The sequence below is a fragment of the Amborella trichopoda genome, chromosome 5 (genome assembly GCF_054954075.1).
Source record: "Amborella trichopoda isolate Santa Cruz 75 chromosome 5, AtrichopodaSantaCruz75HAP2 v2.0, whole genome shotgun sequence".
NCBI classification, from domain to species: domain Eukaryota; kingdom Viridiplantae; phylum Streptophyta; class Magnoliopsida; order Amborellales; family Amborellaceae; genus Amborella; species Amborella trichopoda.
Window position 1 is genome coordinate 4,763,299 of NC_142340.1, and position 25,462 is coordinate 4,788,760.

The window sequence follows — 25,462 nt, forward strand, 5'->3', positions numbered from 1 at the left end:
TTTCGAACTTTACGACAAACCCCAAACCATCGAATTTGACATCTAATGACTAGGTGTGATTGTGACCTTCTTGTAACAATTAAACAATCTCATAGTATAAAAGCCCTTTTTTATTTTATAAAATTTTTTAGAAACCACTTAAAAATCACAAAATTATTATATTCAAAAGAAAAAATTTGAATTTCAGGTCATATAACACTCGAATCTCACCCTTCAAATTTTGGATGGTTTCTATTCAATTTTGAGGCATTTTTTTTCAAGCCCCATAGATAGTGCAATTTCAAATTTTAATTTATCGGGTTAAAGAGGTTACATCCCAAAACATAAGGCCCTAAAAAAACTCCTAGATTGAGTTCTGCCTAAGGAAATAAATGAAAAATATGCTTACTCAGCTCACAGGAGCATGAAATCTTTTGGCTTAAACTTTTTAATCATTTAGCAAACTTCTTTAAAGTCACTTGTGGCCACCACCTTCCATCCATTATTCAACGTCAGTAACACCCACTACCACACGCTTCCAATAAGCGCGTATACTATGCTCCCATGGGAGCATATTGTCAATTAGCTCCCTCAGGTCAAAATGCACATAAAATGATATTTTCAGCTTACAATCTTGGCATTCACTTCAGAATCACCCTATGATTATTTCTATAAAAAAACAAAACACTTCTGGGTTTTAAAACACATAGATCTAACCGTCCAAATATTGGGCATGCCCTTTTCCTGTCTAACTTTTTTATGTATTTCATATTGAATTCCTTTTTTCCTCTTCTTTTTCGTTGAGGTTACTCACTAGGTTTAAGATGTTAAATCTTGGGTAGGGGTGAGAATTGACCTGATTCGAATATGAAATCTAGATTTTAGATCCTATTTGGATCTGGGTATATACCCAAATTTTGGATTTGGACTCAAAGCTCAAGCCTGAATTGAAATTTGAGCAATCTAGATCTGACCTGGATCCAAATCCATATTCAACTCGTTTTTTTTTAAACAGTAAATTCTTATTTTATATATATATATATATAGGAAAACACTATGCAATGCCTATAGGCGAAAATGAATGAGGCTTTCGTCTACCTCCATCACCGTCCAAAGTTCATCGCGCGGTAGTGTTTTATTTTTCATTTTTTTTTACAAATCGGAATGACATGAAATTTGGATTGTGTATTCATCAATAATATGGGAATCTTTGAAAATTATAAAAAAAATATTTTACATGAAAATAATTACTCCCAAAAAGTTTTAGAGGTATTTTGGTCAATTTATTTTTTACTGATAATTTGTTTTATATTTTTATTAGATGTGCCTCAGTAAGATGTACAGACCCTTCAAATTTCAAGTCATTCCAATTTATAAAAATAAAATAAAAAATAAAACACTACTGGACAATCGTGACAGCGATAAAATTTGAACGATTATGAGGGTAGGTGAAATCACTATTCCTTTTCGCCTATAGGCGTTGGAAAGGTTTTTCTATATATATATATATATATATATGTATATACTATTTAGATCTAGATCCATATCTGGTCGAATATGACCCCAATATGACCGTTCTCATCCCTATTTTTGGGCTCTTTAAGAGACTCTCTAGTAAAGTTTCACTCGAGGGAGCAAATTAAGAAAATGCTCCCGCGGGAGCACAAAATCTTTTCAAATATCGAACTCTCCCTAGTCCTAGGCTATAGAGTTGTTCTAATAGCCTGAGAGCATGCAATTGCTGCCAATTAAATACCATACTGTCCCAGAGTTGATGCCAATTAATTGCTATATTGCCCCTACGGTGGGGCCCACTTTTTTGGCGCATTGTCAATGATTATGGGGTTGACGAGAAGCATGTGACTGTCGCTTGTTTTTATTTGGAGAAGCTTCAAATTTACGATTTAAACATGTCCAAGAACACGTAGTCCAAGAATTGAATTTTGAGGAATTCTAAGCATAATTCCATGCAAAAATGCATCGTTATAAACAACCATTTATGAGCTCCTATTTCTAGTTAATAATAATACTTAGGGTTTGCCCAGCAACGGGCTGGGCTGGGCTGGGCCCAGCCCTAGCCCCTATAAGAGCCTTGACCAAGTCTACAAGGCCTTGGCTCAAGCTTGCAGGCAGGCCGAGCTAGATCCCATAAAATAAAATAAAAAATCAAAGAAAGAAAAAACGAAGAAGAGGAGAGAGCCGCATTGAGATGGGCCAAGCCAGGTGACAACCCCCAGGCCATGATTTGCTGCCCTTGGGCAATCCTTGATCTACATTTTGTGGCCCAAGCCCTAGCTTTTTAAAGTAGGGATGGCCAGGCCTGGTTGGGCCATCGGTCCCATTGCCACCCTAAATATCTATTTAAAATTAAATTTAGATGGAAGCTCTTTTGGTAACCCAGGTGAATTGGGTATTGGAGGTGTTGTGAAAGATTGGAATGAGGCAGTTCTATTTGGTTATGCAGGTCCGATTGGTTTGGCTACAACTAACTTTGTTGAATTCACGACTCTACTTCATGATCTAAAGCTTTTTAGAATAAAAAGTTTTGGGACTCTCTGTATTGTGGAGGGGGACTTATAGAATGTAATTAAATGGTGTAAGATAGAGCAATGTGTCCCTTAGGAGCTCGTGCTATGGATATGGTTGATAGCCTGATTATATCTTTTCACCATGTTTATAAGGAGGCTAATTTTCATACTTACGGTCTTCCCAAAAAAAAAAAGAGTTACCCTTGCTTCTATTCTAATTTCATATGATGTAAATCTTTTGTAATTCCCCTTTTAGCAATAAAAATTTGATAATATTTGTCAAAAAATAAATAAATGGATTATTAAATTAAGCTTCAATAAAAAAAAAAGACAAAAAAAACTAATGAAAGACAACTAAGAGATCACGAGCAAGTTTGAGCACTAGACTACGCAGTGATTAGCTCCATCAATTGTTGAAAATTCAGACGAGATAATGTACTATCGTGCGGATACACTGTACACTTGCAACCTCGGGTAAAATAGTTATAACTTCCAAATAGATGTTCAATTTTTAAACATTTAGATCTGATCATCTAAAAAATTGGATAGTTTCTATACAATCTTAATCCGTTGTCTTTGTTTGGGTGCATACATTATGTTTGTCCTTTTTCTGGAATAGTTTTTTTTTTCAATATTTGCTTATGAGGAGGTTACATCTCCAAGTTTGTGATCTTAAAAGTACTTCAAGACAAAGCTTTACTCGAGGGAGTAAACAGATGTGCATACATTTTGATTATTTTTTCTGGTTATTCATTTGGTTGAGAAATATTATAGATCTATTGTGAGAAAATTTTACAGAAGGAATAAATTGATGATATGTGCCATCGGTAGCACGTCATCTTTTTGTTGATTTCAATGCCCTAGAGGGATTTTTATTTTTTTTAATGTACATACATTACTGTAGTCCGACCTCAAATAGTTGGAAAAATATTCTGATGATGATGACGACATTACTGTCACCATTTAATGAACCAAGGATTCATGTTGCAGTTGTCGTCACTTTACCGGCAAGCCAGTGTTAAATTCCCTTTGAATGAGGCACTGAACTATGCTTTTTTTAGCTGTGTAGCAAATTTTGTCCTTAAATAAGATGATGAAAATTCCTATCATATCATTCAAAATCTCTATTTCCCTCTCTCTCTCATACATTTCCATGGATCCAAACGGTTCCCCACACTTTTAAGCTACTTAGCCGTTAGAACTGATTTTGGTTTGGGCTGAAGGTTTGCCTTTGAGGAAACTAGATAACTTGATCAAAACTAATATCTTTTACTATCCAGGTCCTGCTCAGCCTTTAAGTTATCCTGGTCGGGTCTTGGTAGAGGTCCCCCCTCTCCACTCTCTTAGTAGGAGATGGATGTAGGGGTAGCAATTGGGTCTGGTCAAACTCTCAACCCAAGTGGTTAACGTTCGGATCTAGTTCTAGGTCCAGACCTGGTAAGTGGACCCAACAAGTGGGTTTGGTCGATCTCTGAGCAAATGGGATGGGGTTGGATTCAATTGGGTAGGGGTCGAGCTGACTAGATGCAATATATTACATAGTTTTAGTATTATTCAGTTTTTACTAAATATATATGAAAATAGAATTTATAAATTCTTTTAGTATAGAGACCTAGACTTGACCTAGGTTTTGGTCCAACGAAGACCATTTAGGTCGGGTCCTAGTTGGGGTCAACTCAGACTTGACGGACCCGTTTACATCCCCACATGGAAGCAGGATTGGCAATGGGTCAGGCCAAGGCCTACCTTGGCCTTAGCCCGGCCTTGATCCCCATAGGGCCCAACACAGGCCCTAGCTATTGCCCTATTAAGGCCTGCTAAATAAAAAATAAAGAAAAAAGAGAAACATACAAGAAACAAAAATGCTGGGCAGGCCAAACCTGGCTAGCCCTATCTTGCCCGTGGCCCAAGTCAGGCCAGGCCAGCCTGCCCTTCGGCCACATATTGTGGCCCAAGCCCTAATTCTTTGGGGCCAGGTTGAAATTGGGTCAGGATGGGCTACCCCGCCCATTGCTACCCCGACATGGAAGGAGGCTTATGAGAACACCTGCCTCACTCTCACTGAGGAAACACCAAGCAAACCAATTGTATGGTCAACTATGTTTGGAAGAGAGAAAATAACAAACAAGATGGATGACTTCTTCTTGACCTAGCCAAATATTAGAAGAACAAATAGATTCTCATGTTGAAAACCGGCGGAGGTTTTGATTATAGGGCAATGATTTTCATGCAACTGTTGTATCGTAACATGATGCAACAACCTTAAAAAACTATCTTATGGCCATTTGATTGATTCAAATTTTGAAATATACACTATTTTCATTCTAGTGAACAATTACAAAAAAATGAAAAATTGAAAACACCACTTAAAAAGTATTTTTTTAGCGCAATAAACATAGGCCGTTCATTTTGGTGAGATTCTTAGATCTAAGCCTTAGAAGGATTTTTTCATTTCCAATTTTTTTGGATGGCTTTATTATCATTAGATGAACAATGTTAAAAAAGAAAAAAATGATTTTGAGTTTATAAAGGCTAAGATTGTAACATTCACAAAATGAATGGTCGAGATTCATTTTTGGAGGGGACTCATTTTGACCATATCTAGAGTTCAAATTGAATTTTTTATTTTTTATTTTAGGATTGATTATTGAGATGAAGAGAGTGCGTGTGCAAAATTTGAAATCATACAAACACCACAAACATGAATTTCTGGAAGTATCGTTGTATTATACTATGATACAACAATTGCATTAAATCATTGCTCATATATATATATATATATATATATATATGAAAAAAAACGAATTTCAAATTTTGAAAATAGTGCATCTTCCAATGTATTTTTAGACGTCAATTTTCAAGTTTTTCAAGTTTTTATAGATCTACTTGATCTACACTATTTTTTAAGCTTTAAGTTTTATAATTAAATATAAAAATATATTTTATATCTATCACTAAAATTTAGTATTGAAACCACATTCTCTGACACTGTCTTAATATGTGCTTTGCTTTGATTGTTTAGAGCCGCAGTTCTAAACAACCCGCACCCCATACATATTTTGCCCGAGGGAGGAAATGGCGATTATCCTCCCGCAGGAGGAGATCTTTGTGGCTAATTTTAAGTCCTAAAATTACTCAGACGAAGCTTTCATTATAGACGCCCACCACCAGAAAAACCCCAAAACTAATATTAAAGAAAAACTTTAAGCAAATCACACAGAAACACACATAGGAAGGGTGAAAATGGAGGCAAATGGGGAGAGAACTCAAAATCCAAATTTAGTGTCGGATTGGTGCCAAACAAATTTCGAGACCCTAGTCCAGGTTCTGCAAAAGGATCCAAACAGGCCCTTTTCATTGCTCAAGTCATCCCAAATTTACTACAAATTTCACACCCATCAAAAATTTACAACAAATTTCACACACATCAATTAACTCGATGAAAATCTACATTTAGCCCATTTATTTCCTTGCTGGGGAGCGCCGCATAGAAAAGCAATTTGCAATGTCCGAACAAGAAAAAGGAAAAAGATCAAAGAGAAATAAAGAAAAAGAATGGGCAGACAGGAAAAAACTACTTTTCCTACTCCCCAACCCCCCAATAATACAGCAATTCCCTTACAACCCTATGCTATAATTTAAGTTTCTTTGGCCCCGTTGAGAGAAAAAGGCTCGAATACTCGTTTATTAAACCAAAACCAATGGAGCCTGCCCGCTTATGAGGATTCCTCGAGTTCTACATATTGAGAGTGAGAAGCCGCTAAGAGAGAGGCGCCAATGCCCGATCCATCATTGGCGTGCACTATAACGACATGTTCTGCTACCTCCTCCCCTAACAATTCCTTTAGTGTTTTTTCTAAACAGTCACTAAATTTGGTATAGTGCTCGAATAAACCTCCATCCATAGCTATGACTGTCCTCTCCTTTGTTCCGGAACTGCTTATTGTGTCCCTCCCAAGTTTCTTTAGGATGCCTAAAATTCCGGCAGCTGAGAGACGAGCACCCCTTGAGGCCACGATTTCGCAGAGCTCAACAACCACTTTACGTGTTTTTAGGGAGGTGGTTGTGACCTGGAGAGAGAGAAAGAGAGAGATGTAAGTGAATTGTGCTACTACGAGGCAAATACATGAATTACAAGGGAAGTCTCTTTCATTTTTTCTGTTGGTTTATCGGGGAGAAACTGTTATACCCTACTGGTTTTGAAATAAGCTAAAGAAAGTATTAGAGCAAAATAGTCAAGGAGAAAATGGAAAACATGCTCTTTCTCCACTCGAAAGGGGACAGTCAGAAGATGGGGAGACAGAAAATAATAATGATTTTGCAAAGGGGTTCAGTGGCCATACCCCTAATATATCCTTGAGTTTGCTTCCAACAATTCTTAGATCAGAGGAAGTATCATGGTGGATAGCTGACATATCTGGGGTCCTGCACATTTCCAAAACCGAGTTTTAGGATCAATTGCACATGCTGCTAAATAGGAACTTAATTAATGTCAGTCTGGTGATGATTATAAGCACATATTTATAAGCGAAAAAAAGGGTCCAACCACACTCCCTCTTCCTGAGAATCTAACAAAAATTATTTAGATGAATAAAGTCCGTAAGACACAAAAATGATTCCAACAATACTCTCTCTCTCTCTCACACACACACACACACATACACACACGTATATACCCCAGCACACGGGTGCACGTGCACGTGCACATGCACACACATGCATGCACACACAAAATAAGGGATAGATGGGTCATGAGCCCTTGGTGACATCTATGACCAGCCTTAACATCATTCACATCTGTGGTGTTTCTCTCCCTCTCTAAAAGACAAGATGGCTAGGCCATGAGCCCTCGGTGACATCTATGGCGAACAATTAAAATCATTCTCATCTTAAAAAAGAATAAGACAAAATAACATACATGAGAATGATGGTGGTTTAGAGAATCTAAGCAACCTTGATAAATCCTAGGCCTGTGAAATACACAGCAGGAAACCACTAAAAGTTCCAATTTTTTGATTAGGGAATAAACTATTTGACTGGATTCCAGTGATGCCCATTTTGTGGACAAACAACTTGCATTGATCAAGATAATGCGCAAATATCATGGTGCATAAATAATACTACAAAATAGGACATGGAACTCACAAACAGAATGGGAGAAAGGGAATGGGAAATATATTCTTAACTGGAAAAGCTTTCCTACTCATTCCCTCCACATCTTGGAAGTCGGTAACCTCAATGTATCATTAAGGATTCGAATAACCACCTTCAGGGTCATTAATATCATTTATTCTACTAAAAGAGATATTGTTAGCTAAAAGTTCAAAAACTGAAATCAGATGCACTCAGAACCTATGGCCATGCTATGTAATAACATTATATTCATACATGCAGGAAACTCTAGTCATTCAAACAGTGAAGGGGACAATCATTTATCCAATCTCTTCATCTTCATGTACCCATAGTCCTTTACATACAAAACCCAAGGGCCCCATAATGGTAGAGAATTATTCCCTCTCTTTTTTTTTTTTTTTGGAGAAAATGGTCAACTAGAATTATTCCCTCTTTCCTTAGACCATTTCATTCTGATGAAATCAAACAAGTTCATTTGCCTCCGAGGAAATGAATGAGATCACTCTCGTTATCATGGGTATATACACACGCAGAATAGCCGAAGCATGAAATACTAGCTGTATACAGAACACCATAAATTATGGTGACATTTGGCAGTGGCTCCATATGTACAACCTCCCTGCGTTGTGATTACTGGCCTCTAGGCATGTGTATGTATATTTCTCAATCTATTCATCCAGCTATTTCATCTATCTTCAATGTGTGCAAGTATGCATGTGAATCATCAAATTGTTTTCTCACTCGATCAAAATGTATCTTTCAAATCTCTGTCACAGCTCAGGTTTGAATACCCGTTTGTTCCATTTCCCATGCATTCTATGGAAAAAAACAAACTGTAAATAATAATAAGCCACTCCAATATTCAAATCAGTAGGATTGACTCTACTAAATTCTGGTTTTCGGCCAGGATAACAGCTGGACATGCCTAGGATCAGTTCGACAAAAACCAGGTCACAGCAACCAGTTTGATATGGGTTAACAATAATGACAATGCCACCACTCCAACAAAAGACATGACAGTGATGACTACGTAAGGTGAACTACAAAAAGGAGAAAGAATTGCCAATATTCCAGGCAAGAGAACCACAGAAAGGAATCTTGAGTCACTCCTAGCCAAGCTGATTAACCAGACACCTCATATGAGTTGTCCTTGAGCCTTGAGCTACACAGTTACAGAGCAACACAATTACAACAACCATCTGTGGAAAAGCTCATGAAAACTTCACAATCTCCTAGAAAAAGAAAATCAGAAGGTACCACCACAAAAGATGATTCAAGAACTCTAAAACAATACCAGGAGTAAGCTCTTACAAGCAAATAGACCCTGGGATTAAACATGGTGCGAAGATGCCTATATACAGAGAGGAATACAGGAATGTATACAGGGAGCGAGGATGACCAAGATATGCATATGAATATCGTATCAATATCCTATCAAAATCAATGAATACACACACACATGCACACGCACGACTATATACATATATATGTGCATGAGTGCGTGCATGTGTAATGCCATGTATGATTCATAAATATAGGCATTTCACACAGTTATAATACCATTTATTCACCCAAAGAAATAAATATCTATGCCATATGAAAATGCATAAAAATTTTTATTCATGCTATATATTTACCTTTCTTTTATTTTATATTTACTAGTACCCTAAGACTAGTAGGTGTCAGTATTGGTGTCATATAGTGCCCATACCAGCACTTTTGGCAAATACAAGTACGTGGCCATCAGAGACCCGTAGAAACCATCCATCAAACTTTCTATCAAACAGCATTATTTTTTATAAAGTTTGAAGAGGACAGTTTTACGCATCGGCCTTTCGATTGGAGGACAGAACCTCAAATCCTCCCAATAAATAAGGAGCAACTCCTCAAGGTAATATGACTTGAAATGCTATATGTCCTAGGATACTCGAGCAGTTACTTGCACATCTACAGTAACAGGTGTCTAATGTATAATGAACTCAAAATATGGTCTATGATTAGAACTTCATATTCCTTCAAGAGCTTCAGCGAATGTCATTTTCAAGCAGGAATAGGAGTACAGGAGCCCAAAATCCCCACGTCAGAATTACAAATAATCGATCGTTCTCAAGGTCTAGAAGTACAGTCAAGTTCCAATATTTACCGAGTAAAGCATAAACCAATTTCTTAGTTAAGAGATTCATTTCAAGAGAAAAGCATATCATGGTACAAACAAAGTGCATGGTAAAAGGTATAATACATAATATCATACCGTAATACAAATGGAATACTAAGATTAGCAGGAACAGTGTCGCCAAATAATGCGGCTTCTTCAGCCATCTTCAATAGAACTCTTCGTAAAATATCCCCTAAGTACATTCCCGAAATTATCTTCTCAAATATCTGTTGCAATAAACTGTCAAGTCTTCTTCGGTTTTATATTAAGAAAAACAGAGCATCAATTTATATAATATTAAGCAACACAATGAAGATAATGCTGGGACAATTTAACTCCAAAGCATTAGTTTCCATCTACCTGCTCACCAGGATTCAAACTCTCAGAATCCAATGCATGATCATATTCTGTAACTGGAAGATGTGAAGACCGAAAATTTCCCCACTCCATGTTGATAACCTGCAGGAGACCACTGCATATGATTCAGCATTTGTAAATTACAAAGAACTACTTTATGCCTTTCTATTCCTAGCCATCACAGATATCAAAAACATAACTTAGGAGCACAAGGAGGGGTAGGTGACGGCCATTGCAAAATCAGTCTAATGTCTACAGTTTGCCTAAGATAATAAGAAGAGATGGTTTTAGGAGAATATCTCATGTCCAGGTCTTTGATAACTAAATGACAGAGTAGGATCCTTAAAGAATATAAAAACATCGTAACTCAAGTCAAATTAGGAGAAAAAGATTCTAATGGTTGTCCAGAGTTGCTGACCATTTCTCCAGACTTTGGTAGAAGGCCATGCCATTTGGGAATCGCATTTGCACGCTCCACATAAGCAGCATTAGTTCCAGTACCCAAAATAACAGCAACTGCAACATCAGGGTCGTAGTATCGACCCCCAGCTAAGGTTCCAATGGTATCATTAACCTGCACAACATCTGAAGCTATAAAATATTGAAGTACATGCAGATTTTCAAGGTGAACCTGGACGAATCAGGCCCAAAGATAATTCAATGAACTGATAATGATCACAAGAGAACTGGAATTCCCTCAAAAATAATAAGAAATGTCAGCAATAAACTAATATGACTTTACCAGTGCTACTACACGCATATCCAAGTTCTGTCTCTCCATAGCCTCAGTTAACTCTGCCACCACATCTCTTCCCACCTGGCTTCATGAAACAGAGTAGCTATTATCAAAACATCCCAGAAGCCTTACCATTAATTACTCTGGAAATGGCAACTTCTTCATATAAGCCATAACATAACACTTTGATCATCAAGTTTAAAGAAGGAAGTACATCTGTAAATCATGTATAAAGAAAGAAGTAAATCATGTATAAAGAAAGAAGTAAATCATGTTTAAAGAAGGAAGCATATTGTGCATAGAAAAAGAGGAGAAAATGTAGTATGTAGTATCCATAGCCACAAAATCACAAATCACCACATGAAACAGAATCCCAAAATGCAAAAGGACAATAATCCAAGGTTGACATGGTTCTCGGTTGCTCAAAAGTAATAACCCAAGGTTGACATTTAATACAAAAAATACAAGAAGCTGCGTTATTTACTGCATTAGTGGCCCAGGTTTTTACAATTATTGGGAAAAACAGAAAAGGCATGACAAGTATCCTCAAATATCAAAATGAAAAATTAGAGAAAAATGAGATGGATGAAGCAATTTGATGACTAGGGAAATGCTAGTTGCCCATGCAAGGACATGATAGCTTCTTCAGTGTAACCACTTCGAGGATTTTCAGTAAAACAGTTTTAGAAGAACCAATATTAACAGGTAAAACTAAGTCCATAAGACTGAAAGATATCTCCCAGCCCTGTTATCAAAAGCAGCCCAGGAGATACCTAATAGAGTGCCCATGCATTAGTGGCTACGCTTATTTAGACCTAGGATCCTAGCCACCGCCTGATGATTTTTTTTTTTGCAAAAATATCTCCATAGACCCTATTTTTAGGTTTCATTTCTCCGTAGACCTAAAGTTTTAAAACCTATATGACCCCATAAAAACTCTATCTTTTATCTTCTAACTCCCTAAATCCACTTTAACTATATTAACTCCATATTTTTTGCCTAAACAAATTAAAAAATACCTCCTTTTCTAAACCCCCTCTCTCTCTTCACGGGTTTCTCTCTCCCAAGTCTCCTAAACAGCAGCTCTGTGTTTTCGAGGTTTGGAGTTTTGAAAAGAAACCTGTGGTTCTGAAGCTTATGGGGCTAGAAGAACTAGTTTCAGGGGAAAATGCTAGAGGCCTAGGCATGCGATTGGGGCCTTCGACGGTGATAAAAGATTCGTCAATGGGAGAAAAGAGAACTTTTGCAGAGTCCCTCTCTACATAACCCGCCTGTTGTCCTCTCATGTTGAGGACTTTAAGGGCGTTTGGGTCATATGGGTTGAGGGGTTCTCTCACTAAACCCACCATTTCTCTGCCATTAATAGTGCCCGTGTAATGTTTCAGGCCCACTATGTTAACTATGACAAAACCCACCATGAAAGTTTCAGAGGTGGAGGCCATGCTTTCTAAGCCGTTCTCTTCGTCACAATCCCCCATTAACAGAGAACGTTTTAACAAGAAAACTAGAGAGAGAGAGAGAGTGGGAAAGGGAGGGAGGGGTTCAAAAACTAGAGAGAGGGAGGCAATATAACCCAGAAAAAGAAGGGGAAAAGGGGTGGGCTAAAACCCCGAGAGAGAGAGAGAGGGGAGACTGCAAAAGGCAGAGAGAGAGAGAGAAGAACACTGTAAAAAGGCAGAGAAATCTAAAATTTCTCAATCCTTTCAAGCAAAAAACATAAAAAATTTCGCTTCTTGGCTGCTGTTATTGTATGAGCAGCTGATAGTTCCTCCATTGATAATGCAGTCATGGGGAGAGAAAGAATGAAGGAAAATACGGAGAAAGAGAGAGAGAGAAGGGGTTTGGGGATAGTGGAGAGAGAGAGAGATAGAGAGAAGTTTGGAGAATATGAAGAGAGAGAAGGATAGGGTTTAAAGAGATTCATATTTGTTTGGGCTAAAAAATAGATTTAAAGTGGGTAAAAGTTAGTCCGGGGGTTTAGATGATGGGTTTTAAAACCTTGGGTTTATTAAGAAATGAAACTTAAAAAAGGGGAGTATGGAGATATTTTCCCCCTTTTTTTTTTCTCCCCCAAAGTCAAGCCTAATGCAAGAAGACATTGAAATCTAGTTGTCTCCGAGAGACACACAAATGACGACACACGTGATAGGGGTGAGAGATATAAGAATTGAGGAAAAAAAAAGAAATTAGGAGGGACATTTGGCTCATGTTGGTGGTGGATAAGGGCCTACAGAGAGATCCTAACAGTGGCACCCAATACAAGCCAGCATATTTGCTGATGGAAATATCAAGAAAGTCCATATTTCTTGGGATCAGGTTAATTTAAGCCATATTTCTTGGGATCAGGTTAATTTAAGCCATATTTTTGGCTTAAATGGTAACAGTCGCACTATTTCTTGGGATCAGTGGAAATATCCAGAAAGTCCATATTTCTTAAATGGTAACAGTGGCACTATTTCTTGGGATCAGGTTATTTACCTGAAAAATGGACTTTACCTAGTGTTATCCCACCTAAACCGATCCAAAATCAAGAAATTAGTCAAATAACCCAATATGCTGAGGGAAAGGTGGAAATTCAATTTTCTCCTCTTCTCGGGACTTTTCTTGACCAAACTAAAATTCCTAGGCAACCATCAAGGATGTCGTTCTGTTCTGAACCACCAAGAACTACTGATCCACCAAGGATTTCTTTTTCCTCTGTTCCACAAACAGAAAATGAAAAAGAAAAAAATAATGGAAAAGGCGTGGTAATTGAAGGACTAGATCAGTTGAAAAACCAGCAAGTTGTTCAACCTACTTATAAGGTAGAAAACAATGATAAGGATTCTGATGGATCCTAAGAACCAACTTTCTCTGATATGGGATATAGTTCCAACATTCCTTAAGGTCATGTTAATATGCTTAAAATTGAAGAGTTTAAAATCATTTATAAGCTCCTCAGACAAGACTTCTACTCTGAAGAAAATAAAGAAATAAGAGAATGGTTTCTTAATCATAGCAAACCTCTAAAGAAATTTCTTGATGATGAAATTTCTCTAAAATCAAGAGTTATAATTATTATGACTACTTAATAACTCTAAAATCAAGAGTTATTAGAGTAGTTTCTGAAATATCTGGGTTTGAGAGGATCAAATCCCCAATCTTTATAAGTCAAGACTTTTTTAATCCTCATTTTAGAATAAGCGATAATATCATGTCCTCTATATCTTCGGACAACTTCAATAGATCCTGTTTCTTTAAGAATCGTTTCGTAAAACATCTGAGATTTAAATTCATCTCTGGGATGCATATGGTTAACTAAATAAATCTTTGCAATTTCTTCTAGATTAAGATGAAGATGGATGCTATCAATTGGCAAAATTGGAAGATATGATTTTTCCCAATATTCTGAATTTTCAGTAGCCTGAATTAAGTATTCAGATGAATTGGGACTATTTTCTCTGATATTGACCTGACTTGAGGTCTCACCGTGGGATTTTGCTTGTGGTTTTCCCCTGGATGCCCTGCAGAAATTCTTGTGTTAAGAAATCTGGTAGAGAATTAGTGTTTCCTGAAATGTGGTGTATATCAAAATCAAAAGTGGCTAGAATAGCCTGCCATCTGGCAAATATTTGTTTTGAAACTAAGATTTTGACATCTTTTTCTATTACATCTTTGGCTCCTTTACAATCTGTTCTTATTAAGAATTTTTGGTTAAATATATCACCTTCAAATTTTAAAACACAGCAAACAATAGAGAGAATTTCTTTTTTTATTGTAGAATAATTTTTTTGGGTATCATTCTATGTTTTGGACATAAACCTTACTAATTGTTCTCTTTTTGAATCTGGAATTTTTTGTTTTAAAATTCTTCCAAATCCTATTTCAGAGGCATCAGTTTGTATTTTAATCAAGATGAGGAATTGCTAAACATGGTAATTCTTTTGCTTTTATTTTGATTTTTCGAACAGCTAGAGTATGTTCTTCCCCCCATTTTGGGAAATTCTTTTTCAAACGATCATAAAGAATAGCACAATCTTTTGCAAGATTTTTGTAGAACTCGGCAATGTAATTAAGGCTACCCAAAAATCGTTGAAGTTGAGTTTTGTCTTTGATTTCATCAGGGAAATATTGAGTAAAACTTATGGCTCAATCGATAAAAATAATATATTGATTGTGGATATTGTGTCCTAAGAATCGAATTTTGGTTTGAAATAATTGGATTTTCTTTCCGGACAGAACCAGTCAAGCGCCTTTTATTGCCTGCAAAGAGATCGTTAGATGCTTCCAGTGCTGTTCTATAGAATTAGAATAAACTAATACATAATCAATGTAGACTATCATGAATTGAGTATATGGTGTAAAAATATCATTTATGATGTGCTGGAATTCAGAAGGGGCATTTTTTAAGCCGAATGACATTACATTCCATTCATAATGTCCAAAAAGTACGCTAAAGGTAGTTTTATATCTGTCTTTTTCTGAAATTTGAATTTGCCAGAATCCTGATTTCATATCAAACTTAGAATATGTGTGTTTCGAAAAGTCGATTAAGCAAATCCCTTTTATTTGGAATTGGGTACCTTATCCATCTAAGAGCTTTGTTCAACGGCTTGTAATTAATAACAAGCCTAGGCACTCCTATTTCTTTTTCTGAAGCCTTTTCGACATAAAAGGCTGGATAGCTCAATGGGGGGGGTGAAGTCCTGATTAATTTTTTGTCAAGAAGGTCTTGTATCTCCCTTTTGCAGATTTTTAAAAGTCTACTATTCATTTGAATAGGTCGAGAGTTAGTGGGAATAAATTTTTCATTAAAATCAGGCTCATAAGGTAACTCAAAAATGTGTTTTTTTCTTTCCCAAAAAGCATTTGGAATATCTGCACGAACTTCTTTTCCAAGCTTATTTTTAAACTGAATAATTTTTTCTTGAGTTATGAGTTCATTAATTTTCTCTTTTATTTGCCGAGTTACAATTTCTTGTTTGAGTGTATTGAGCAGAGATTCTTTGTTTTTCTTTAACACCATAGTCTGATTAATTTCTTTTAGTTTCGGTTTTTCAATAAATTCAAACTTAACTTTATGTCCCTGAATTTCTAACTCTATTCCAGAAGAGTCTTAGGTTTTTATAGGATAAAGTAGACTCAGAAAAGGTATTCCTAAAATTATTTCTTGAGCTAAACCTTTTACCATTATAAAAGGCATTAAAAAACACGCACCATTATTACAAACAGCTGCTTCAGACAGTTTATAGTTGATCATGAGTCTTTTCCCATTAACAGTGTTTGATATTTGGGTGGTTTTGTCAAAGAATCTTGAAGGTACTAGGCCTTCATTTATGCAATTAAGATCATCTCCTGAGTCAATAAGGGCAATAGCAGTAAAGCTATATTCACCCTAGTATGCCATATTTGGGCTATTACTTTATTTATCATATTAACATAATTTAATTGCTTAAGATCAATATTTTCAAGGATATTAACATTTCCTTCTTGGACTGGTACATTTTCAGAGAATTCATTTAACAGATTTTAATGCGTTTCTTGTGAATTAACTTGTGTATTTTCAAGGCTAGAATTTTCAAGCATAGTGACTCTGTTATTAAGATTTTGTAATTCTTCTTTTAGATTTCGTATTTCGAACCTAAGTTCAGGAACAGTAGTTTCCCTTTCAGAGAGTACTTGTTTTTTGTTTACTCTGTCAATAATTTGTTTGAAATCATAACTAGGTTTGATAACCTGATTTTCAGTTTTCTCTTTAGCAAGATATTTGACTAAGGCATCTCTTTTCTCAAGTGGGTCAATAATCTTGTCAATGATATCTAAAACTAGATTTGTTCCTCAGTAAGGACATTAAGGCTTAGGCCTTGCATATCTAATAAGGCCTTATAGTGATCACACTTACATTCTTTTTCAGTGTCACTGTCGTTATCAGAGGTTTCAGTATTAATTTCATAAATTTCATCCTCTGAATCAGTCTCAAGAAGGGATAGGTCTTCATCACAGGAGTCACCTAAAAGAAGTACCTGTTCTAATTGTTTTCTGAGACCTTCATCAGTTATTTCATTTATTTTCTGTTTTGTTCTACATCTGTTTGCATAGTGCCCATAACGACCACACTTTTTACAAACAGGTATTTTTCCTATTACTTTCCTATTTTTAGGTTCAAAATCTTCCTTATTAGATTTAAAAGCCTTTGTTTTGCATCTCCTGTAATATTTTCTATTTTTTTATATTCACTTCTCTTAGAACTCTTATGTTTTTTAGAGTGAGTTTTTTCATGGAATGGGTAGTATCCAAATTGTTCACAGAAATCTCTCATTTCTCTTTTCCCAATAATCTTTTGTTTTTCTGTCTTTTAAGTTTGAGATCAGTACAGAGTTCTAGGCCTGTAGCACATATTTCATTATCTAATTGGCCTAAAGTATAACTTTCATAAGGGATTTTTTTCCCTCCATTAGCATTCTTAAGTTTTGTTTTAACTTTTTCTCTAAATAAAGCAGGTAACCCATTTAAAAATTGAGACTTCCAATGCACAACTCTAGCGTCATTTCTAGTCAGCAATTGGGTGTGGAAAACATCCTTATACCATCTATAATGAGAGAGATCAGGACACTTTAGATTTTCTAAGAGTTCTCTGGTTCACCCATTCCGAACAGACGTAGCTCCTATAAAATGTAGAGCGATGGTGTAAATTAGAGTGTTGACACAATCATCTTGTTGAGAGGGTATTTCTTGTTTAATACCTTGATTGTAAACAGTGGTAAGAGTCTGTTTTTTAGCATTAAGGATAGTATTTTTCTCATCTTCTCGTAAATAGAAGTCCCACCATCCTTTCAATTGCCCTGTAAACCCGTTGATTATGGATTTTGTGATGTCGGGATCTCTATTAACATGATTGGCAGAAGCTTCGGCATACATTACTCTCTAATTTATCACTAAATTCATCAAGAATTTAGTGATGAATTTTATATATAATTCATGTTTCAAAATAGTTAAAGTTTCATACTCTCTAATTTTAAATTAGTTATTATAGGTTTCCTTATCTCGTTGATCCTGATTATTTACGTTTCCATTGTAATGGAGCCTTGATCAAATTTTCAGAATGCTTGGAGCCAAGCTAAGGTAGGATTAGAAGTCAAGCAGGCCTGCACATACACTTCTCGAGGCTGACTGGGTTTTCACACTCTTTTGTTGGGGGGTACATGCTATCTTGACATGAATGAGACTCTTGGAGTTCATTCTCAATACTCGTGTAGTACAGAGTGACTCTATTAATTTCATTTATTGGCAAAAAGGAAGTCACTCTATACTTGAATCCTGGCAACTCCTCCACCTTGAGATCAGATACCATAGGGAGCTTTGTTCTTGTCACAGCCCTGCTGTCCCAGTGTTCAACCCGATCCCAGTAACTATGTCGTAGACCTATGGACAAAATCTTGTAACATCTATGCATAAAATCATTTTCTTCCTTATCTTTAAGTTAACACACATTAATGTAAGACGTATACATCATGTCCAATGTTCAAAAAAACGGATTCAGGCACCTAGGCGGTTTGGGTGCCTGGCAGCCTAAGCGGGTGCCCAAGGACAGGATGCCCTCACAAACATCAATCCACCCCCCCCCCCGGCACCTCAAACATAAGACACTAAGTATTACTTTACAATAAGACTTAAATGAATAACTGAATATATAAGAAATTTTAAGACTTTAGTTTCACTTTCACATAAGACTTAACCCATTAAGATATCACATAATCAATTATTTATCAAATAAACTAAAACAAAAAAAATCGAATATCAAAATAAGACACATTGTATAAAAAAAGAATCAATTATTTATAAAAGAATACGATATATGCTCGATTTCATCGTCCAAGTGAGAAAAAATCAATAAATCACCAAAAAAATCAATCTTTTCACTACAAAGACGTAAATATATGGTAAAAGAAAAAAAAAAAGTAAAAGAAAAAACGTATTATTCATAACATAATATGTTGTAGCAAAATAAAATCAAAACCCTCTTTCAAATATAATAATACGTTAAAAATATCAAAATCAAATCGATGTCAGTGCAAACCTCGTCTATTGGGTTGCCAAAAGTTCTCAAAATCAACTATTAGAAGCTCCCAATCTACCCACGAACTATTGCCTTCATTTTGGGAAGAAATCGAAAAAATAAACAATTTATCGATCTTTCGATAAATCACAAAAGAGTAATTTTTAACGGTTTTTCTTACCCTAAAGGCCACGGATTTTCTATTGGGGGTTTAGAATACCCCCTAAAACCCTTTTCCCCCCTTTTTAGGGGGAAAAATTACATATTTTACCCTCACCTGAGGGTTTTTTTCTGCCGCCCGCAAGTTGTCACGGGACAGCACCTAGGCGGGCACCCAAAAGCAAAAACGCATAATGCCCCTGCCCAGACTGCGCCTAGGCGTTTTTAAAAAAAATTCGCCACGGTGGTCGGGAAGCCGAATTTTCGAACATTGATCATGTCGCATCATAAGAAGTTCAGACAAAACACTGCGTTATTCTTTTAAGGGGAGGAGTTTTAAGTGTCAAACAATATGACAAATTAGATCGTGACAGGTAGATAATTTCTCTGCCTCTCATTCATCTGTCCTTCCCAAAATTCTCTAAAATTTAACGTGTCCGATTATGTATATATTCTCATCTCAAATATCATCTCCATTTCCTCCATCTCCTGAACTAGATGATAGAGATGTGGATGGAAGTTGTTATTAACAACTTACCAGTGCCCCTCCCTCCCTTTGTTTGCCCATGCATGGCACCGCCCAATGACTAGTAAATGAATCTACCGCCATGAATTGGGAATCTATTCCAATCCACAACTTAGGAGAGAGTTTTGTGGCAAGTGGCAACATTACCAATTCTATGAATCTAATAATTTGAATTACAATAATGTGGTGGAAGGCGCAGGTATTCAAGGGCTGATGTAGTAGAATTCCTCCATGCTATATGCAATCTACCAGTGAAAATGTTTATCTTTCCAAGTCCATCCAATAACATCTTCAAATTAGACACCTTCTACCATATAAGGCCCCATTAACAACTGAGAGAAAAATCCAAGCCTAGTTAGAAGGCTTCAGCCTCGAAATTCAGAACATCCATGAATCCCCAAATCCCACAGACTATCAACCCCATCCCTGAGCTATGTCTAACAATAAGCCCAATGCCAGAAGGGTGTAGGTTACCTCCCCCAATTCCCTAGTCCCAAAAATACCATCAGCCACATACCTGAGATATATCTAATAAAAGCCCCCAAGGCAAGAAGAGCATAGCTTACCAAACTAGCACCCAGGAAAGTTCAGTTAGTTGACCTTCCAATGGAGTTAAGAAGTGGCACGAAGTCAGCTACTTGAGAAGGAGCTGCAAGCCACTGTTAACATAGACTTGCAATTGTATCTTCATGTGAAGTCCCAATAAAACATCAGATTCCAAAAAAGTAAAAAAACGACTCCCAATAAAACATCTTGACACAATTTTGAACTTCCTATTTCAAAAAATAAAAATATGATGAATTATTTGATTTGTTGGGGCTCTACTGAGTCAACTCAATCAACATATATCCAGCTGAATAAAACACAGTCCCAGCCATATTTTGGAAGAAATCCAATCATAACTCCCAATAACTCGATTTCTTGTCAGTTGAGGTTCAATCACCCAATTCAAAGAACAACGATCAAGACCAAAGATATTGAAGCAATCCTGACCATATGGTGTTCAAGCTATCAAAGTTCTCTAATATTTAATTTAACATGGATAGGAAATCTCCCATTGTTCCTATGCAGGAGACTCTTAGGATCTCATCCCTACCTGCCTATCCAGGAAAGAAACGGAACACGCCCTCCACACCAGCTAGGAACACTCAATGCACTCATTCTAAAGTCTAAACTGTTTCGCAAGAGCAAACAGTTGTCTTAAATGAGGCTCTAAAGCTCTCATTTCAGAACACGTTTTTCAAGAAGCAAAGGAGAAGTCCTGAACCTTTTTGCCAATTGATATGACAAGTTTTTAGAAATGAAAGCAGATCCTTGTTGTTATACACTAGGTACACCTGAAAATAACTGATGGGCAAACACTACAAGATCTCAATCCATTCTCTTTGTTTCAGAATTGAAGATAGGACTACCGGTGTTACATGCTAGTTTAACACAGTTTTAAGTCTCACAAGAAAAAGAGGACAATGACATTTAACTACCACACAAATCCTAGATGAAATGCAAATTCAGATCAGAGCATGCTGCATAAACAACTTATAAAAAAAAAAAAAGGAAAACAAAAAATTGATCTTCCAGTAACATGACATGACACAAGTAGAAATCATCTGCAAGGACAAAACTCTGCAAAAAAGAATACTCTGAATTCATATGTAGGCATCTAGAATTGTTAACAGCTGCAGACAACATGTACAGGGGAAATCCTATAATCTAAGAGGTGAAGCAATTGATGAACGAGGATAAAAAATCCAAATAACCGATAGCAAATCACATTTTAAGTTATAACACAATGCCAATTGCATAAGGTAAATCCACGAGAGAAAAAGATTGTAGAGAACTAACAATATCACACATTTGTTCATATTATTCAGAACAAAAAACAAGTCAAGAGTTCAGCACAAACCGCATCCTCAATATTAAAACCCTTCGTCCACTTAATTAGGGAGCCAGAAGAAATTGAGGTTTGCTTTACAGGAAACGAAAATGTAAATCCCAACTCTCTTTGTCGTCCAACAGGTAGCTGGAATTCATCACCCTCTGTAGCAACAAATTTTGCCAGCTCTGCAGCAATGTAATCAAATAGTTCCTGAAATCACAATCATTGGTTTTAGAACCAATTGTTTCCACTAAAATGGAATCCATTTGACAGAAACAAATAAACTGCATCTAAATACCCACATATGAAGTGCCAACCATCAGATTAGGAGGAATGGAAACTTCAGTAAATTCCTGCTTAGCAACGCGTCCTTCTTTTCCCCCTAGCTGTACACGCAAGACTCGGAAATTTGTTCCACCAAGGTCTAAAGCATAAAATAATCCTTTCTCATTCCTACAAATAAATAAGAGCAAGAAATTAAGGGTAAAGGATACCAGAAATCGCAAAAGGTTAGTGTGATTTTATTCATTTAAATTGATATGCAACAGAGAATCATCTAGACACTAGATAAATACGCAGATGATGATATTCCCGAATCATAACAACAATAATTAATCATGCTTGGCAAATCATGCAGATAAACAATCCACAGAGAAACATTAATAAAAGAACGTCAAAGACTACAGTCTACAACTATTTTTGGATAACTAGTTGATGCTAGGTGTTTAAGTGCATGCATTACTATATTTTATTGATGTCCTGTTGACCAAAATTTTCAAAAAGTGGATTATGTATACAGAATGAAGAACAAAAACAATGCTAAAAACAAGGGCTCTTGTGGTTAATGTAATAGAAAATAAGAAAAGTGCAAAATTTTAAGGCATTCATAATAGACTCACTCCCAAACAGCTCAATGCCCACATTCTGGTTTATAATATATCCATAATTCCATATACTGAACCAGAAAATACCAGAGTAATAAATTCTAGTGAAATGACAAAATCCTTCATCTCATAAAAAGAATTAAAACTCCAGAATTCAGGAGTACACACAGACAGGCACACATTGCGCACCATCAAGCACATGCAGAGAGAGAGAGAGGGGTAGGGAGGGAGGGAAGGTTAAAACACATCACAGGATAACTGCAAATAGTGTTCGCATTTGACTCAAACATCACAACTGAAAAGAGGACAACTTAATCCAAATATGACCCTGATCCTACTCCTTTTAAGAATGATAAGGTAAGTAAATAGAATAGCTGAAGTAACCTAATGGAATTCAAACCCAATCGCGAAGAAAACCATACCATTATGAGATGTTATGAACAGTGCACCACAATGTATAAGCATTAAAAGAAAAGCACTTCATCTAGATTAAAAAATCAATATCAATTAGCATATCAACGAGGAGAAGGGCCAATCATGAAAAAACAATATCTGAAATATTTACACACCGATAAATACACACTGATAAATCCGAATCCAGTGAAAAATCAAATAAAAAATATTAAAAAAACCACAAATGCATAAATCACATCATCCCCAACCAATCTATATCTATTACTTCATCTGAATTTATTTTATTTTTCAAACAAAAAGAATGGTGGGTAAAAGTACATTGACTATTTTCTTTGACCCAGCAATAAAATACCATTCGATAAAAAGAAACAAACCCACCAAAAAAATCTCAGAGAAATATATAAATCACGTCACCTCATCCTAGCTAAAGGAACCAAAGTGTACCCATAACACATTGACAAAAAATTGAATTTTGTAAAAGGTCTAAATAAACACATTGACAAAAAATTGAATTTTATAAAAGATCTAAAAATAATAATGCCATTCAACAAAAAAAAAAAAGGTTTTTACCCAGTTGGAAGATTATCTACATAGCTAAGAATCATCTTCAGCTTACTGCCGCCTTCTGATGCTAGACCGGCATGCATTTCTACATGCATCGCATCAGCCACCTGTCGCAGTTTTTGAATGGGAGTAGCACATTGGTCCTCGGTTTCTTTCAGAATGGCGGAAACCCGCCCCCACTGCCTCGAACTTTTCAGTCTATGCCTCATAACTAGGGCAGCCACCGCACAAGCAGTTGCGGCACAAACAACAGCGGCTCCTACAGCTACTTTTCCCATTCTAATCTTCTCTTCCGCAACAAAACTCTGAATTATTATCCTATAAAATACGCAGTCACAATTTAACGATTGAAATAGATACCTAACTGATTGAATTATTGAAATTGAATTAGATTGAAATAGATACCACTGATTGAATGATTGAAATAGAATTAGAGCGAAATAGATAATCTAACTGAATACCTGCTGCTGACCAAATACTCTCCACCTCACCAATACAAAGCTGAAAGAACGAATTTTCTCTAAAGCAAGAACTCAGCCACACAAATCTGGAAGGACGAATTTAAACCCTAAGGCTCAAAGAATTATAGCGCCTCAAGGCGTTTGACAGACGAATTTGACAAATCTGAAGGACGAATTTAAGCCCTAAGGCTCTCAAGGAGTTTGGTTTCAGCTAAAAAATTATATACGATGCAATCTGAGGTGAAAATAAAAGAAAAAGCTCAGTACCAGATAAGTAAAGTCAATAAAACATTACATTGTATCTATCTATTTATATCGAGAGAAATTTAACGATTGACGATAGGCTATCATAACAACAAAAACGATGCTTATCCGCATGTAAACAAACACGAGGACACCTGCAAATCCTAAATAAATAGAAAAGGAAAATATTTTGAGTTTTATTAAAATAAGTAAAGTAATCACCAAATATTGTAATTCTTGAAAAAATTAATTGATGTTAAAAAAAAAAATTAAGATTTCAATCGTTAAAGATAGTGTATCATAATACATTATCTAAACCGTCTATTTCTCCCATCAGAAGTACCTGTTCATAGGTCCGTGGAGATTTCTGATTTCTGAACCGGATTCAAAGTAAATTTTATACGGAAATCTAGAAATGTAAAAAGAGTCAAAGTGTCAGATATTCACGAAAATAGCCCTCCGCGTTTTGTGGGGTGATGACGATAATGGCCCGGTTTCTTATGTAAATTAAAATATTTGTCTTTGCTCTGTTTTCTTTTTAACGAAAGTAGCCCTCAGCGTTTAGCGCATTTTCAAAGCGTGTTACCGTTGGCTGGGAATGATATTCACGAAATCTTTGTGATATGGAATTTTAGATTCTCACTTTTCAGAAATTTATTTTGAGGATATACATATGAATAGTGGATGATTACTTTGTGATAAAATTTAATTATGAGTTCAAGACTTGAATCTAGTTATCCAAAAATCTGATTGTTTGCAGCTAATTTTAAGATATTATTTTTAAAATTAGACTATTTAATTTTTGTGTGAGAATATCACAATAATTATTCACCATCAAATGTGCATTGGGCATAACGCCAAAAAAAAAATTTCTTGAATATCATGATAATTCAATATGTTTAATTTATTTTTTTGCACCAAAAAACCGAATAAACTTGGTGATACGATTAAAGAGAGTACATCTTGTAATAAAATGTACCAGAGGAAATGTACAGTATGCTCTTAATTAAACTTAAAATCCTTTGATCAATTAATTTCACCTCTTTAAATTAACTTTATCTGAAGATGAATGCTGGAAACTTTTACGATAACTTAAAAATCTATTTTTAAGTTTAATTATTATATTCGATGCTAAAAAAAATAGTGCAAATTAAGCATATCCATATATTAATATGTTACTAGATAAACCCTTTCTAGAGCTCTTTTTTTCAAAATTTATATTTTCATGATTTTTTTAAAATTTTAATTAGAGTGATTTTTTTTTTTTGAAAACTATGACGCTATGAGAACATTTTTGTAATTTTGTATAGAAGCGAGGTTCATAAATTCCATAAAGGTAGCGACCTATCCTTCCTAAAGCTAGGGTTAGAGTAACTGAATTCCAACACGTGTCATATCTGAAACAAAGCTGA

The 25,462-nt window shown here is 35.8% G+C and overlaps 1 protein-coding gene across 1 annotated transcript; it reads right to left on the reverse strand.

Moving 5' to 3' along the window:
* Positions 1–5,912: 5,912 nt before the first annotated feature.
* LOC18443460 (hexokinase-1) lies at positions 5,913–24,001 on the reverse strand. Its single transcript, XM_006853649.4, has 10 exons — positions 23,808–24,001; positions 23,353–23,664; positions 21,787–21,937; positions 21,512–21,694; positions 10,895–10,969; positions 10,571–10,726; positions 10,156–10,254; positions 9,892–10,022; positions 6,851–6,932; positions 5,913–6,577 (listed from the first exon to the last, which is right to left on the reverse strand). Exons 2-10 carry the CDS (start codon positions 23,622–23,624, stop codon positions 6,224–6,226), a joined length of 1,503 nt encoding a protein of 500 aa, XP_006853711.1. The 5' UTR covers positions 23,625–23,664; positions 23,808–24,001; the 3' UTR covers positions 5,913–6,223.
* Between the last annotated feature and the right edge of the window lie 1,461 nt (positions 24,002–25,462).